Source organism: Schistocerca gregaria, chromosome 11 (assembly GCF_023897955.1).
Source record: "Schistocerca gregaria isolate iqSchGreg1 chromosome 11, iqSchGreg1.2, whole genome shotgun sequence".
Classification (NCBI taxonomy): Eukaryota; Metazoa; Arthropoda; class Insecta; order Orthoptera; family Acrididae; genus Schistocerca; species Schistocerca gregaria.
In genome coordinates, this window is record NC_064930.1 from 22,980,300 (window position 1) to 22,995,510 (window position 15,211).

At 41.3% G+C, this 15,211-nt stretch overlaps 1 protein-coding gene across 5 annotated transcripts in view; it reads left to right on the forward strand.

Moving 5' to 3' along the window:
* LOC126295433 (protein brambleberry-like) overlaps positions 1 to 15,211 on the forward strand; it is a 200,612-nt gene that overhangs the window by 91,565 nt on the left and 93,836 nt on the right. For all 5 annotated transcript variants that reach the window (XM_049987919.1, XM_049987920.1, XM_049987921.1 and 2 more), the window contains 2 exons: positions 6,134 to 6,250; positions 14,100 to 14,279. In XM_049987919.1, the coding sequence (XP_049843876.1) occupies positions 6,134 to 6,250; positions 14,100 to 14,279 (297 nt within the window). The remainder of the gene's footprint in view (positions 1 to 6,133; positions 6,251 to 14,099; positions 14,280 to 15,211) is intronic.

A 15,211-nucleotide genomic window follows, 5' to 3' on the forward strand; every position in this document is an offset into this window, starting at 1 on the left:
TAAAATATGCTTCTTTTCCAGAATTTTTATGTTTCTTTAGCCAAAACACAGCTAACATGTTGTGCTATGGAAAAGTACACCCTCAGTACAAAAATAAATGTATAATGTCTTCACTTATGTAGTTTCAAAACGTGCAGCATTTCTCATTTTACTAGGTATTGACGGCTGTTAAAAATTACGTTCTTTCATCAAAAAATCTGTAGTTAGTGGACTGACACAGTAGATAATGAACTGCATCCTTTACTCGCAAACAAAGAGCTACTTAAGTTAAAGTTCTATCTGCTAAATTACAGCTATCTTTTGTATAGTTCACGTTGCCACAATGGTGTTGAGGTAGTAGTCTGCTATGTACATTACGAGGTTGCTCTGTGCTGCCTGTCTCTACACTAGTCGCTAAGTCTGTGGCTCTGTCACAGTGACACGCTGTGCAGAAGTTCCTCCGGCGATGGTCTGTCTCGTGGGTGGGAGCTATAGGAGGCGAGAAAGAGTTGCAGTGCCTGTTCCCATGTGTGGGTGGTGTGACTCTTGGCCATTTGTTGCATGAAAGTTCATACGAAGCATTCTGCTTCTCTGTTACACAGCGGGTGAAACGACTCGTAAGTCCCATAGTGCTCAGAGCCATTTCAAACAGCTCGCTTTGTTAGATGGTGAATGCCGTTGCAGTAACAAAACTGTTAAGCCACGTGAAGTGAACTGTGGTCCATTGTCCAACAAAAGTACTTTCGGCAGACCTGCTGTGCAAAATATTGAGAACAACACTTGAATGGTACTAAGAGGGTAAGTCAATTATTATCCGCAATTTAGTTTTCTTTTTTTAGGACTGTCATATTATGTTCATGACACATGCTTTGTTTATTTGTTGTTATATCTTTGCAATTTTCAAGCTGCTAGGTTAGTTTCGTTATCACTGCTGTGCTGTTAATCGTGGCTGCTCCACTTGTCTATTTGCACTAAAGAAGAGCAACATTAAGTGATCAGTTTTTTGTTGTCGGAAGGTGTATCAGAGGTTGAAATTCATCGAAGACTTTAGGTGCAGTACAGGAACAGTGTTTTGCCAGAACAGGGTGTCTTCAAATGGATTGAAAAATTCTGAAATGGTTGTACAAGTGTTGCGCACGATGAAGGAGCCAGAGGACCGTTTACCGCCACAAATGAAGAAACCATTGAGCATTCACGTGAAATGATTCTCTTAGATAGATGATTAACTATTGACAAAGTAGCACATTGGTCACTGTTTTTCCTACGAAATCACCCACAACAGACTTAGGTTTCATAAAGTTTGAGCAAGAATGGTCCCAAAACAACTCACAGAGTTGCATAAACAAATGCGCTTGGACATCCTGCAAAAAAACATGGTAATGAAGGGGACAACTTCTTAGACAGGATCATTACTGGTGACACATGAATCCATCGTTACGAGCCGGAGAGTAAACGTCAGAGTATGGAATGGAAACATCCAAATTTCCTGTGCAAGAAAAAGTGCAACACCCAACTGTCCACTGGAAAACTGATCTTACGGTTTTTTGGGACGCACAAGGTCCAGTATTGGAACATTACGGGGAAAAGGGCACAATGATAAACAGTGTATGTTACAGTGAGATGCTTACTGCCAGGCTAAAGCCCGCAATTCGAATCAAACGCTGAGGATTGCTATCGAAAGGTGTTGTGTTGTTGTAAAACAATGCCTGTCCGTATACTGCTGCCCACACTCCTGAAACACTCCAAAAACTCAAATTTGAAGTACTGGATCATCCTCTATATAGTCTCGATCTTGCCCCTTCTGACTATCACTTGTTTGGTCCACTGAAACAGGCATTAAGGGGCTGTAGATTTGCCTCAGATGAAGCAGTGAGAGAAGTGCTGCGTTCTGGCTCGCAGCTCAACCGAGAACCTTCTTTTATAAGGGCATCACGAAGCTTGTACAATGGTGGACCAAGTGCATTCACTGAGCGAGGTGGCGCAGTGGTTAGCACCCTGGACTCGCATTCGGGAGGACAACGGTTCAATCCCGTCTCCAGCCATCCTGATTTAGGTTTTCTGTGATTTCCTTAAATCGTTTCAGGCAAATGCCGGGATGGTTCCTTTGAAAGGGCACGGCCGATTTCCTTCCCAACCCTTCCCTAACTCGAGCTTGCGCTCCGTATCTAATGACCTCGTTGTCGACGGGACGTTAAACACTAACAACCACCACCAAGTGCATTCAAATGCAAGGAGACTGTCAAAAATGATGTTCTTGTAAGTTTCCTATTTGATTACAATAAATTTTTATAACTGCTTTGTGGATAATAATTGACTTGCCCTCGCACGTGATGTGGTAGAGTTCGTAGGCACGGGAAATGGGAACTTGCTAAAAGAGTCTACTACTATGAGCCAACGAGTGTTTCAAAATGGTCCTGCAAAGACTATGTGCACTCGTTGACATGGCAATTGAGTCTTAGGCCAAGCTGCGAATGTCTGTGGCAGAAAGAGTTGGTCCTCGGTGCGTGCGTGATACCGCGACATCATCTCTTCAATGTGGGTGTCCATGTCACGCCAAGAACAGTGGCAGTGCACTAACTGTTTACTGCAAACAATTCCCCAATGTCCTTGATGGAGCAAACACAACACATCGTTTTGCAACAATTTGGGAACAAGCAAATGGAATTGTCCACTGTCATTTTTAACTAGAATCACACTTTGTTGAACTGAAAGGCTACGCTAATGTGCAAAATACTGGTGCACAACTGAGTTCTGCGTACTGTTCAATGAATGAGGCCAAGACATGCGAATATAATGCAGCAAAATTTTGAGGTCTGGATCTGCTTCTGTGGCTTGTGCAGTTTTTCTGTAGTGCAAGGGAAATGATTCCATAAATTCAAAGTCCTGTGCATCGATTTGGTAACAGATGCATCCAAATCAGAGTCTGAGCCAATCCGAAGGCGAGATAGGGTGTCTGCATTGCCATGCTTTGCATTTCACACTTCTACTGCGAAAGCAGCAAAGCCCGGCATTGCAATTTATGAGCTGGTGCGTAGGAACCGACTTTGCCAGACGAAGAAAGGACTGCCTGGGCTTGTGATCTCTCACTAAATAGAACTTGCGACTACACAAATAGTGATTGAATTTTGTCACTCTGTACACAATAGCAAGTGCTTCTTTTTCAATCTGGGAATAATTGCACTAAGTTTGAGTTGACTACTTTGAAACAAAAGCAATAGTTCTGTCTTGTGCACCAATTCTGTGCAAATGCACAACGCCAGTTTCGTAGGAAGAAGCGTCGACTTGCAGAACTACTGGCTTGGCAGGGTCAAAATGCACTTAACATCTGTCACTAAGGAAAGCATTTTTGAGTTTCTGAAATGTGTCTTGACAGTGTTCAGATCACACAAAAAGCACATTTTTGCGATGCAAGTGATGCAATGGAGCCGTGATCTGAGTGGCATTTGGAATGAACCGAATGTAGTACGTCACCTTGCCTGGTACTGACTGCAGTTCAGACACATTGTGTGGAACAGGCAGCTCGTAGGTTGCAAGCAAATCAGATTGGACGGGGTGCACAACCTGACTGTTTATCACATGAACTAAGTACTGTAGTTCAGTTTGAAAAAAGTCACACTTTTCGATACAATACTTGAGTCCTGCTTCTGACAACACTTGAGAAAGAGTATGCGAATTGGCAGTGTGTTCCTCTGGTGTACCACCTGAGACGACAATATTGTCAAGGTAGTCTCAGCAAAATGGCACTTTTGCAATCAGCTGTTCCAAGTAACATTGGAAAATGGCAGGTGTGGAAGCACTGCCGAAGGGCAAACGCAGATACTTGAACAGTCCTAAGTGTGTATTTACAACAAACACTTTCTGTGGTTCTTCGTACAATGGAATTTGTAAGTAGGCATCACACAAATCTATCTTAGAAAAATAACGTCCCGTACCAAGCCTGTCCATCTCCGGCCGTGGTAACGAATATGTGTCAACTAATGTGATTTGACTGTAGACTTGAAGTCAACACAAATGAGAAGTGACCAGGAGACTTAGGCAACAAAACTACTGGAATTGTGCATTGACTCGTTTGAATGGGAGCAATTACACCATTATCTTGCAATCTTTCAGTTCACTGGCTGCTTTGTCTCGTAAGGCAATTGGAACCGGGCAGGCCTGAAAAAGCTTAGGCTGTGCATTGTCTTTCAATGTAACATGCGCTACAAAGTTATTAGCTTTTCCAATTCCTTCTGAAAATAGCAGGAAATTCTTCTAGCTGCATTGGCTTTCGGATCAAAAGCTGATATAGAAAGTACGTTGTCTTGGATGCTAAGGCCATACAAATCAAAGGCCTCGAAACCAAAAATGTTCTCGCTGTCTCACAGTAAAATTCACTGTCCTAGTGTGAGATTTGTAAGTGTCAGGTGAACTACAATGTCCAGGCACTGCCAGGGAGGTGCTCGCTAGATTTAGAGCAGCGTGGTGAGCCTAACTGTTTGAACACGGCACAATTAAGCAAAGTGACTGATGCACCTGTGGCTTACTGAAAGTTCACATGACGGCCGGCAATTTGTAATGAAACAAATAGTTTGTTAAAGTGTCGTTGCACAGCAGTAGCGTGAGAATGAGGCACAATCTTAATCATAAATTTGTCAGAACCTGTTGTAGGTTTGGAAAACACAATGTTCACTGCATGTGTATGCACCTTTTTTCTGGGAGCGGACAAAAATGGCGTTTTTGTGCCGTTGCAAACAAACTGCTTGTACACTGCCTGTTTTTCCGCATGTGGAACCTGTTGCATGATGGGCAATCTTGTCTTTTATGGTGAGCAAAACATCTAGGGCAAGACTTCACTAAATTCGCAGGTCTGTTCGCATGGCTGTCCACGTGGTTGTGTATGCACTCGCTGTTGGGGCTGCTTCGGGCAGTCACGAGTTGTTAAGCATTGGAGTTCACCAGTCAGGATATCTCTCACAAATACAAGTAGTCTGCCAGAGGCAATGTGGCAAAATGTAGTCTTTGTTCAGTTTCCTAAGCAGAAAAAGAGAGCAATACAAAAATGGGACATCTTGCAATACTAAGCATCAAACCTGAGCCGTAGGCTAACCAGTGTCATGTGAAATCACCTGGGCTATGGGAAGGATTGGGCTAAATGTATCTAGTGGGCCACTTTAATTTGTGCGCACAATTGTGTGATTGTTGTGCGCACAATTGTGTGATTGGTTGACTTCAAAGTAATTAACTCAGAAAAAGCACAACATACCAGAATTTTTTCTTAACAATTATTTCAACCTTGCAACGCCCTAGCAAGCTTTTCAGGCCTGTTTCTGACCACTGTGTGTTTTTTGTACACACAAAACCTTGTGCCCCAGTAGATGCAATTAATTGTTACACACTACATCAACACACTGGATAATTCTTAACCAATTGTGGTACTGTATCTATGTGATACCTGTTCACGTTGAAGATTAATTGTCATAATCAAATATGTGCACATCATGGCAACAATGTAATTCCTGATATTGGATGTAGATGGAATGTACACACATGAGCAAATTCATCAGCCCAGGTTACTGTACCTCCAAAAATACTCATTCCAAGAGACTCACAATAACTCGGAGCACGTAAACGAGCCACTCTCAACTCGTGACCTGACCTCAGATTGACATCCACCTTTCTCGAAATTCCACTCACTATCTCTAACAGGTCCACAATAACTCTGCACTTGCGGTCAGCTACAGCTGAGTAACAACAGAGCCAGCCTCCACTTGTGGTCCGGCTGCTGAATGTTGACTTCCTTGTTGGTGGCATTGCTGGCTGTCACTGTCCAGAGGGACAAACCGCAATCGCCAGTGGTGATGTAGGAGTGGGATGAGTAATCAGTATAGTGCTACACACGGCACATTGTTAGAAGAAAGGTGATGTGCATTGTGGTGAGATTCACTATCAGAATTGTGAGAGATTACATTCCAGGAACGATTGGACGACATATTACTTCTCCCACATACCAGCAGTCATTTGTCTTGCTCACTATTGGGGGGAGAGGGGGAGGGGATCAGTAGTATTGGTAGTGCCCTTTGTACACGGCGTAAGGTGGCATAGACAGTACGGAGGTAGTTGTATTGTGGTGGAATGCTTCTGAATGTATTTTGCGAACGACTCGTCCTGTCGGTAGATGCGGCTAATGAGCAGCTGGACTCTCAGACGGCGGAGCAACGTGCCAACCACGAGCAGCTGCTGGCTGACCTGACCACCATTCAGCGCCAGGCGGCCGAGGTCTGGGCCCAAGTCGGTAAGCAACAAAAACCTCTAGCCCTGCTGCTCTGTGACACATTTACTGGCAGCTTGTGGCTGGGACTCAAGACCCTACTACAGAGATCATTCTGATAAAAACCTGAGTAGGCTGTTATAACACAGTTTTAATGGTGATGCAGATGGATTGCCTTAAGTTTCTACATAGTTTATTCCATATTATTATTATTATTATTATTATTTCTTTTTTATCTCAGATGTTATGTCTGGTCAAAAGTAGCAAGTGACGCGGACCTTGATCAAGCGTGACTTCCTTTTAACTGTAAGGTATATGTTATATTGCGTTTAGGAACTTTCGGGCAATTGAACATGTATCAATAATTATGGATTTCTTTAGTTGTATATATAAGTTTGGATGTAGCTGTATTGCATTGATCTACTGGTGGACATTGTGTGGTATGACTCCTGTAGTTGATAGTATAATTGGTATAATGTCAACTTTATCCTGATGCCACATATCCTTGACTTCCTCAGCCAGGTGGATGTATTTTTCATTTTTTTTCTCCTGTTTTCTTTTGTGTATTTGTTGTATTGGGTATGGATATTTCCATTAGTTGTGTTAATTTCTTCTTTTTATTGGTGAGTATGATGTCAGGTTTGTTTTGTGCTGTTGTTTTATCTGTTATAATGGTTCTGTTCCAGTACAATTTGTATTCATCATTCTCCAGTACATTTTGTGGTGCATACTTGTATGTGGGAATGTGTTGTTCTATAAGTTTATGTTGTAAGGCAAGCTGTTGATGTATTATTTTTGCTACATTGTCATGTCTTCTGGGGTATTCTGTATTTGCTAGTATTGTACATCCGCTTGTGATGTGATCTACTGTTTCTGTTTGTTGTTTGCAAAGTCTGCATTTATCTGTTGTAGTACTGGGATCTTTAATAATATGCTTGCTGTAATGTCTGGTGTTTATTGTTTGATCCTGTATTGCAATCATGAATCCTTTCGTCTCACTGTATATATTGCCTTTTCTTAACCATGTGTTGGATGCGTCTTGATCGATGTGTGGCTGTGTTAGATGATACGGGTGCTTGCCATGTAGTGTTTTCTTTTTCCAATTTACTTTCTTCGTATCTGTTGATGTTATGTGATCTAAAGGGTTGTAGAAGTGGTTATGAAATTGCAGTGGTTTAGCCGATTTATTTATATGAGTGATTGCTTTGTGTATTTTGCTAGTTTCTGCTCGTTCTAGAAAGAATTTTCTTAAATTGTCTACCTGTCCATGATGTGGTTTTTTTATGTCGATAAATCCCCTTCCTCCTTCCTTTCTGCTTAATGTGAATCTTTCTGTTGCTGAATGAATGTATGTGATGTATTCTATATTTGTGGCATTGTGCTCGTGTAAGTGTATTGAGTGCTTCTAGGTCTGTGTTACTCCATTTCACTCCTCCAAATGAGTAGGTCAATATTGGTATAGCATAAGTATTTATAGCTTTTGTTTTGTTTCTTGCTGTCAATTCTGTTTTCAGTATTTTTGTTAGCCTTTGTCTATATTTTTCTTTTAGTTCTTCTTTAATATTTGTATTATCTATTCCTATTTTTGTCTGTATCCTAGATATTTATAGGCATCTGTTTTTTCCATCGCTTCTATGCAGTCACTGTGGTTATCCAATATGTAATCTTCTTATTTAGTGTGTTTTCCCTTGACCATGCTATTTTTCTTACATTTGTCTGTTCCAAAAGCCATATTTATATCATTGCTGAATACTTCTGTTATCTTTAGTAATTGGTTGAGTTGTTGATTTGTTGCTGCCAGTAGTTTTAGATCATCCATGTATAGCAAATGTGTGATTTTGTGTGGGTATGTTCCAGTAATATTGTATCCATAATTTGTATTATTTAGCATGTTGGATAGTGGGTTCAGAGCAAGGCAGAACCAGAAAGGACTTAATGAGGCTCCTTGGTATATTCCACACTTAATCTGTATTGGCTGTGATGTGATATTATTTGAATTTGTTTGGATATTAAGTGTGGTTTTCCAATTTTTCATTACTATTTTTAGGAACTGTATCAATTTAGGATCTACTTTGTATATTTCCAATATTTGTAGTAACCATGAGTGGGGTACACTATCAAAAGCTTTTCGGTAATCAATGTATGCGTAGTGTAGCGACCTTTGTTTAGTTTTAGCTTGATATGTTACCTCTGCATCTGTTATCAGTTGCTCTTTACATCCTCGTGCTCCTTTGCAACAGCCTTTTTGTTCTTCATTTATAATTTTGTTCTGTGTTGTATGTGTCATTAATTTCTGTGTAATGACTGAAGTTAATATTTTGTATATTGTTGGTAGGCATGTTATGGGGCGGTATTTAGCTGGGTTTGCTGTGTCTGCTTGATCTTTAGGTTTCATATGAGTTATTCCATGTGTAAGTGTATCAGGGAATGTGTATGGGTCTGCAATGTAACTGTTAAATAATTTATATTAAAAACAAAGATTCCAAGACTTACCAAGCGGGAAAGCGCCGGTAGATAGGCACAATGAATAAAACACACACACAGAATTTGAGCTTTCGCAACCGGCGGCTGCTTCGTCATGGAAGAGGGAAGGAAAAGGAAAGATGAAAGAATGTGGGTTTTAAGGGAGAGGGTAAGGAGTCATTCCAATCCTGGGAGCGCGGAAAGACTTACCTTAGGGGGAAAAAAAGGATAGATATATACTCGCGCGTGAACACACACACACACACACACACACACACACACACACACACACACACACACACACACACACACGCATATCCATCCTGTGAATGTGTTGAAGTGAACTTCTTTAGCCAAAAATTTGCTATTTTATCTTTTCCAGGGGTTTTCCAATTGTGAGTAGAATTAATTGCTTTGGTGACTTCATGTTGCAAAATTATCACTTCAGGCATTTGTGGTATCATCTTGTATGTGTCTGTTTCTGCTTCTATCCACCGTGCATGTCTGTTATGTTTGGTGGATTGTCTATTTTAATGTGTGTGTGATCTATTGTCTGGTAAAATTTCTTTTGGTTTCTGTTGAATGTTTGGTTTTGTTTCCTTCTATTTTCACTTCTTTTGTATCTTCTAAATCGTTTGACCAATGCTTGTAATTTCTGCTTCTTTTCATCTAATTGTGCTTCTTTTCATATAATTGCTCTATCGCTTCTTGTTGTGAGGTTTTACCTAACCTATATAAAAACAAAGATTCGAAGACTTACCAAGCGGGAAACCGCCGGCAGACAGGCACATGAACAAGACACACAAACACACACACAGAATTGCTAGCTTTCGCAACCGATGGTTGCTTCTTCAGGAAGGAGTGGGAAAGACGAAAGGATGTGGGTTTTAAGGGAGAAGGTAAGGAGTCATTCCAATCCCGGGAGCGGAAAGACTTCCCTTAGGGGAAAAAAAGGACAGGTGTACACTCGCGCGCACACACACACACACACACACACACACACACACACACACACACACCCATCCGCACATACACAGACACAAGCAGACATATTTAGGCCTAATGGACACAGGCAGACAGTGTTTGTTGGTAATGAGGATCACCCTGTGGCTAAACATGCCTTGATGCACGGCCAGCACATCTTGGCACAGTGTTACACCGTCCGAGTTATCTGGATACTTCCCACCAACACCAACCTATCCGAACTACGGAGATGGGAACTCGCCCTTCAGTATATCCTCTCTTCTCGATATCCGCCAGGCCTCAACCTCCGCTAATTTCAAGTTGCCGCCGCTCATACCTCACCTGTCTTTCAACAACTTCTTTGCCTCTGTACTTCCGCCTCGACTGACATCTCTGCCCTTACTCTTTGCCTTTAAATATGTCTGCTTGTGTCTGTGTATGTGCGGATGGATATGTGTGTGTGTGTTTGTGTGTGTGTGTGTGTGTGTGTGTGTGTGTGTGTGTGTGTGTGTGTGTGTGCGCGCGAGTGTACACCTGTCCTTTTTTTTTCCCCTAAGGGAAGTCTTTCCGCTCCCGGGATTGGAATGACTCCTTACCCTCTCCCTTAAAACCCACATCCTTTCATTTTTCCCTCTCCTTCCCTCTTTCCTGACGAAGCAACTGCCAGTTGCGAAAGCTCGTAATTCTGTGTGTGTGTTTTGTTCATGTGCCTATCTATATATATATAACTAATTAATGGAAAATCTCATATAAAGATGTGAAACAATTACTAACAAAGAGATAGAGGGACTGGCCAGTACTTACCTCAGCTCAGTACAGCCGATAGAAACACAAAAAACAAGCGAAAATTTAAGTTCCTAGCTTTCGGAGTAAATGTTCCTTCATCAGGGAGGAGAGAGGGGAAACAAAGGGAAGAAGGGAAAGTGGATTTAGTTACTCACAACCCAGGTTATGAAGCAACAGGGAAAGGAAAACAGGGAAGGTAGCAAGGATGGAGGATCCGCACATACACAGACACAAGCAGTCATATTTAAAGCATTTAAAGCATATATATATATATATATATATATATATATATATATATATATATATATATATATATATATATATATATTAAAAACAAAGATTCCAAGACTTACCAAGCGGGAAAGCGCCGGCAGACAGGCACATGAACAAAACACACAAACACACACACAGAATTACGAGCTTTCGCAACTGGCAGTTGCTTCGTCAGGAAAGAGGGAAGGAGAGGGAAAAATGAAAGGATGTGGGTTTTAAGGGAGAGGGTAAGGAGTCATTCCAATCCCGGGAGCGGAAAGACTTCCCTTAGGGGGAAAAAAGGACAGGTGTACACTCGCGCACACACACACACATATCCATCCGCACATACACAGACACAAGCAGACATATTTAAATATATATATATAATAGAAAGAAACTTCCACATGGGAAAAATATATTAAAAACAAAGATTCCAAGACTTACCAAGCGGGAAAGTGCCGGCAGACAGGCACAATGAACAAAACACACACACACAGAATTACAAGCTATCGCAACCGATGGTTGCTTCTTCAGGAAGGAGAGGGAAAGACAAAAGGATGTGGGTTTTCGTCTTTCCCTCTCCTTTCTGAAGAAGCAACCATCGGTTGCGATAGCTTGTAATTCTGTGTTTGTGTGTTTTGTTCATTGTGCCTGTCTGCCGGCGCTTTCCTGCTTGGTAAGTCTTGGAATCTTTGTTTTTAATATATATATATATATTCTATGCAATTTTCAGTTAGTTGGTTATGGCTTGTTTAATTTATCTCCTTATTGTGTCTTCATCTATAAATACATAAATTTAAGTTACCTGCCACAATTTGTCTCTGTGTTAAAGGCTAATCTCAAGAACTACTGTAGGAATTTTGATGCAGTTTTCACTTGTAGAGAGATTTAGTCACGGAGATTTGTGTGTACAAGGTGGGCAAAAATAGTCTGAAAATCTTATAAAAGTGTTACAGGGTGATGTGTGCTGAGGAATAATTGTTAAGAAAAATATTCAATGCATTGTGCCGTTTCAGAGCCATTTAGCGTCGAAGTTAGCCAATCAGGTCATCGCGCGCTTTATTTCGGGCAGCCTGTCAGGAATAGTATTGCCAGACGTTTTCTTTGTTTCATTTCTGCAAACTGAACAAGAGTGCAATACAAATATCACTATGTTCATTGCTGTTGGAAGTGTGTGGCAAGCCTCTCTCTGTCATCGACCTACCGTGCATCTTTCTGTGGAAATTCGCAGGGAAACAAACTCTTCAGACACGTCCGGCACCACTGTCGCACTCTGGCTGCATAAAGTTCCACCTGCAATGATCTGACTGGTTAATGTCAATGCAAAATAACTCAGAAATGGTGGAACGTGTCATATTTTTTACTTAGCAATTATTTCTCAGCGCAAACTTCCTTACCGCACCCTTATGAATTTTTCAGACCGTTTCGACTACTCTGTGTAATCGATAAATAGTGTGTGTAAGTGGCCAAACTATAATGAATTCAAGTGCCCCACCATTATGAAAACAACCCCATTCCCATGTAGAAGTCAATGGCAGAACTCTTGGAAGCGCGTAACGGCACTTTACTGCAGCACTAGGCTGGTGTGAGCTAGAGCTAGTGCTACTTAGAAACTTCCTAAACAACTGGCAATACAGGATGTATCAGATATTAAGCTGCTGATAGCATATTTTTTGGTGCAGAGTTAATGTTTAAGGGGTGTGAAGGGAAATCCAGTAGAAAGTCACACAGAAAATGTTACTCTTGCCGGAATGATGATGGAATCCAGTGGCGGCTAACTCTCCACAGTGTAAACAAAATTGCTGTTATGCCTGACTAGTCATCTGTCCACAGATGTTTAGTACTACTTGTATGAACAGGAGGGGCTGGAGAGCTAATTTTATCTGATTTGTGTGCTTCTTGATTTTCTACTTTAGCAGAAAATTCATTCGATACATTTACTCGTATATCAGTGTACTCTGTGCAAGCCGTAACATTTTTCTATATGATCTTTAGTAGTCCAACAAGTAGACTTTTAGTATTTGTTTTCATACGATATTTAGAGGTAGGAAATGTTCTGATTTTTGTTAGTGTAATTTGACTTTCTGTGACAGCTGTATGTGTCCCAATATTGGAGTGTCAAGTGTAGCTGTTTCTTGGAAGAATTGTTATAAGATTTTCTAACTGAAGAATATGTTTCTCGGTTACTTACTCTCTTTTTCTTTCCAGCTGATTTGCCTCCACCCATCTCAGTGTTAAGATAGTAACCATTATTGAGACACGCATCTAATTTCCTTCACCTTCTCCAACCAAAGCCCTCCCCCTACTTCCCAAAGAATCTTAGATATACACGGCTTATCATCTAAAATTTGCACTACTTTTATCTGATGACAGTTCAAGAAACTGTTGTAAGTGATAGTAGTCAGGGGTACTTAATTTTGTTTCATGAGAAATACTCTTAACTCTTGTATCAAAGAAGATACTAAAACAAGTATTTTTTTATATATGGAATGATGTACTTTAATGATATTTCAAAACTCCTGAAAAGATGAGTAAAGTGATATAACACATTCTTAATTTCGATGTTGAAACTTTTCACAGAAGTATACGAGAAATGTGCTAAACTTAAAGTGAGGCGATCAGAATCTTCTACTGAAGTGTAAACCCTGCCAAGTGCCAGATTCCATCACTATATGCAGCAAGGAGACAGGCCCTCCACTATTAATATAAAAAAATATTTTCTCTCGGCATTGCTTTATATGACGTAGATACAGGGTCAGCTATGATTGTTGGAAATTTTAGCATAGTAAAAAGGGATTAGGAAAACTGTACCCACCTCATCACCAAGGTTGCCAACACAGACCTGTGTGGTGGCAGTAGTTGATTCTGAGGGAAGCTGACAAGTTTTTGCACCAATGTCCCGGATGAAATTCCAAATCTTTTTGCAGCAGCTCGTGAAATGAGACTGCATACGTGACACTGTCGACAGTGATACGTCTGTCGGATAGGGACCCCCTTAGTGTTATTTGGGAGAGGTAGGCTGTGTGCCAGCATTCTGTTTCACTCTTTCCGTCCTGTCACCGTCAGTGTACAACACGGACAGAGCATTACAATGCTGTACTTGTCTTTTAGAGACCTTTAGAATGCCGTCAAAAGAATAGTATATCACTTTGTAAAAAAATTGTTTGTTCTATATCTTGATTGGTAAGAGAGTGAAGACAGTTGACTGTATTAAGCATACTACAAAATTGTGTTCCTCTGTCCACTACGATTTGCCAACAATCCCATTTCATTGTCTCTTACATAAAAGGGGGTACATGTGGTATGTGACTCCCTACGTATTATGTAATACGTACATACAGTGTCCTGCATCCTGGATGCACTTCTTCTACACGCAAATATGCATACGAGGTACAATGTGTGTCAGAGCGGAGCACGCGTGAGGTGCTGGACTACCAGCGGTCGGCGGCACGTCAGTACCGGCACTCACTGGAGCGGCTGCGCAAGATCAACGAGACGGTGGACTACTTGCTGCGACTGGTGGAGAACACGCGCTCCGAGCTGGACACCCGACTCGGCTGGGTCACCAGCCTTGCTGGGGATGCAGGTAGGTGGTGGCTATCTGCAGTTCCTGTCCCACCTAGGGTGTGGGGTGTATTTTTCCTTCTTTTCCTGCTGTTCTTTATTTTGTAAGATTTGTGGTGGGTCTTATACCGGAACTAGCGGGAAGTTGCGTCCCTCTCCGATATAACAGGGCAGTAGTTTGCCGACCCCAGTACACTGCCAGTAGTATTGCCTATATCCTTTCTTCTCAGAGAGGTCCGGATCCTTCCCCGCCACCTCCCTGCCAATTCAACTACGGTGAAGATCCTTGGAATGCTTCTGCAAGTTCTCTCTATTGTGCTACTAAATAAATAGCAACACTTCTCACAAACAAGGGCATGTTTTGCCCAGCATTTTCATTATTACTTTTCTCAACAGAACTAACAATTGCTATGGTAACACCACACGTCCGTACTGAAGGACTGAGAGAAAAAACCAGAAAATCAACTACCACTCTTCCATTGTTCATTACGCCCATGTTTTTGCGTCGTTTACTCCGCGGCTCTCAGATTCAGGTGGTTGCTGCACTGTGGTACAAATGACTCGGATGACCAGTGGTTGTAATACCAGTTTTACTGGTCCCCATCTCACAACTCCAGCACTGCTCCTCATTCACTACATACAACAATGGAAAACACAGTTTCCCACTACATTTATCCTTATTCACTTTACTTATGAGCATCTATTGTTGACAACTTTCCAGTGGTGTGTTTGGATGTTTTCACGAAACACTACAGGCGGCAAGCTCCCAGTTACTTAGGTGTGAGTTAAATATTTGCACAAAGGTGTGTTAATAAATAATCTACCACTTTTTCCACCAGAATATCAACATTTCATGTACAGATACCATTTTTCTATCTAGTCTCCATGACATTCTATGGCCTTATGCCAGAGTTGTGTAAAAGTATTTATTCCCGTTCGGCAAAAGAGCTTGTC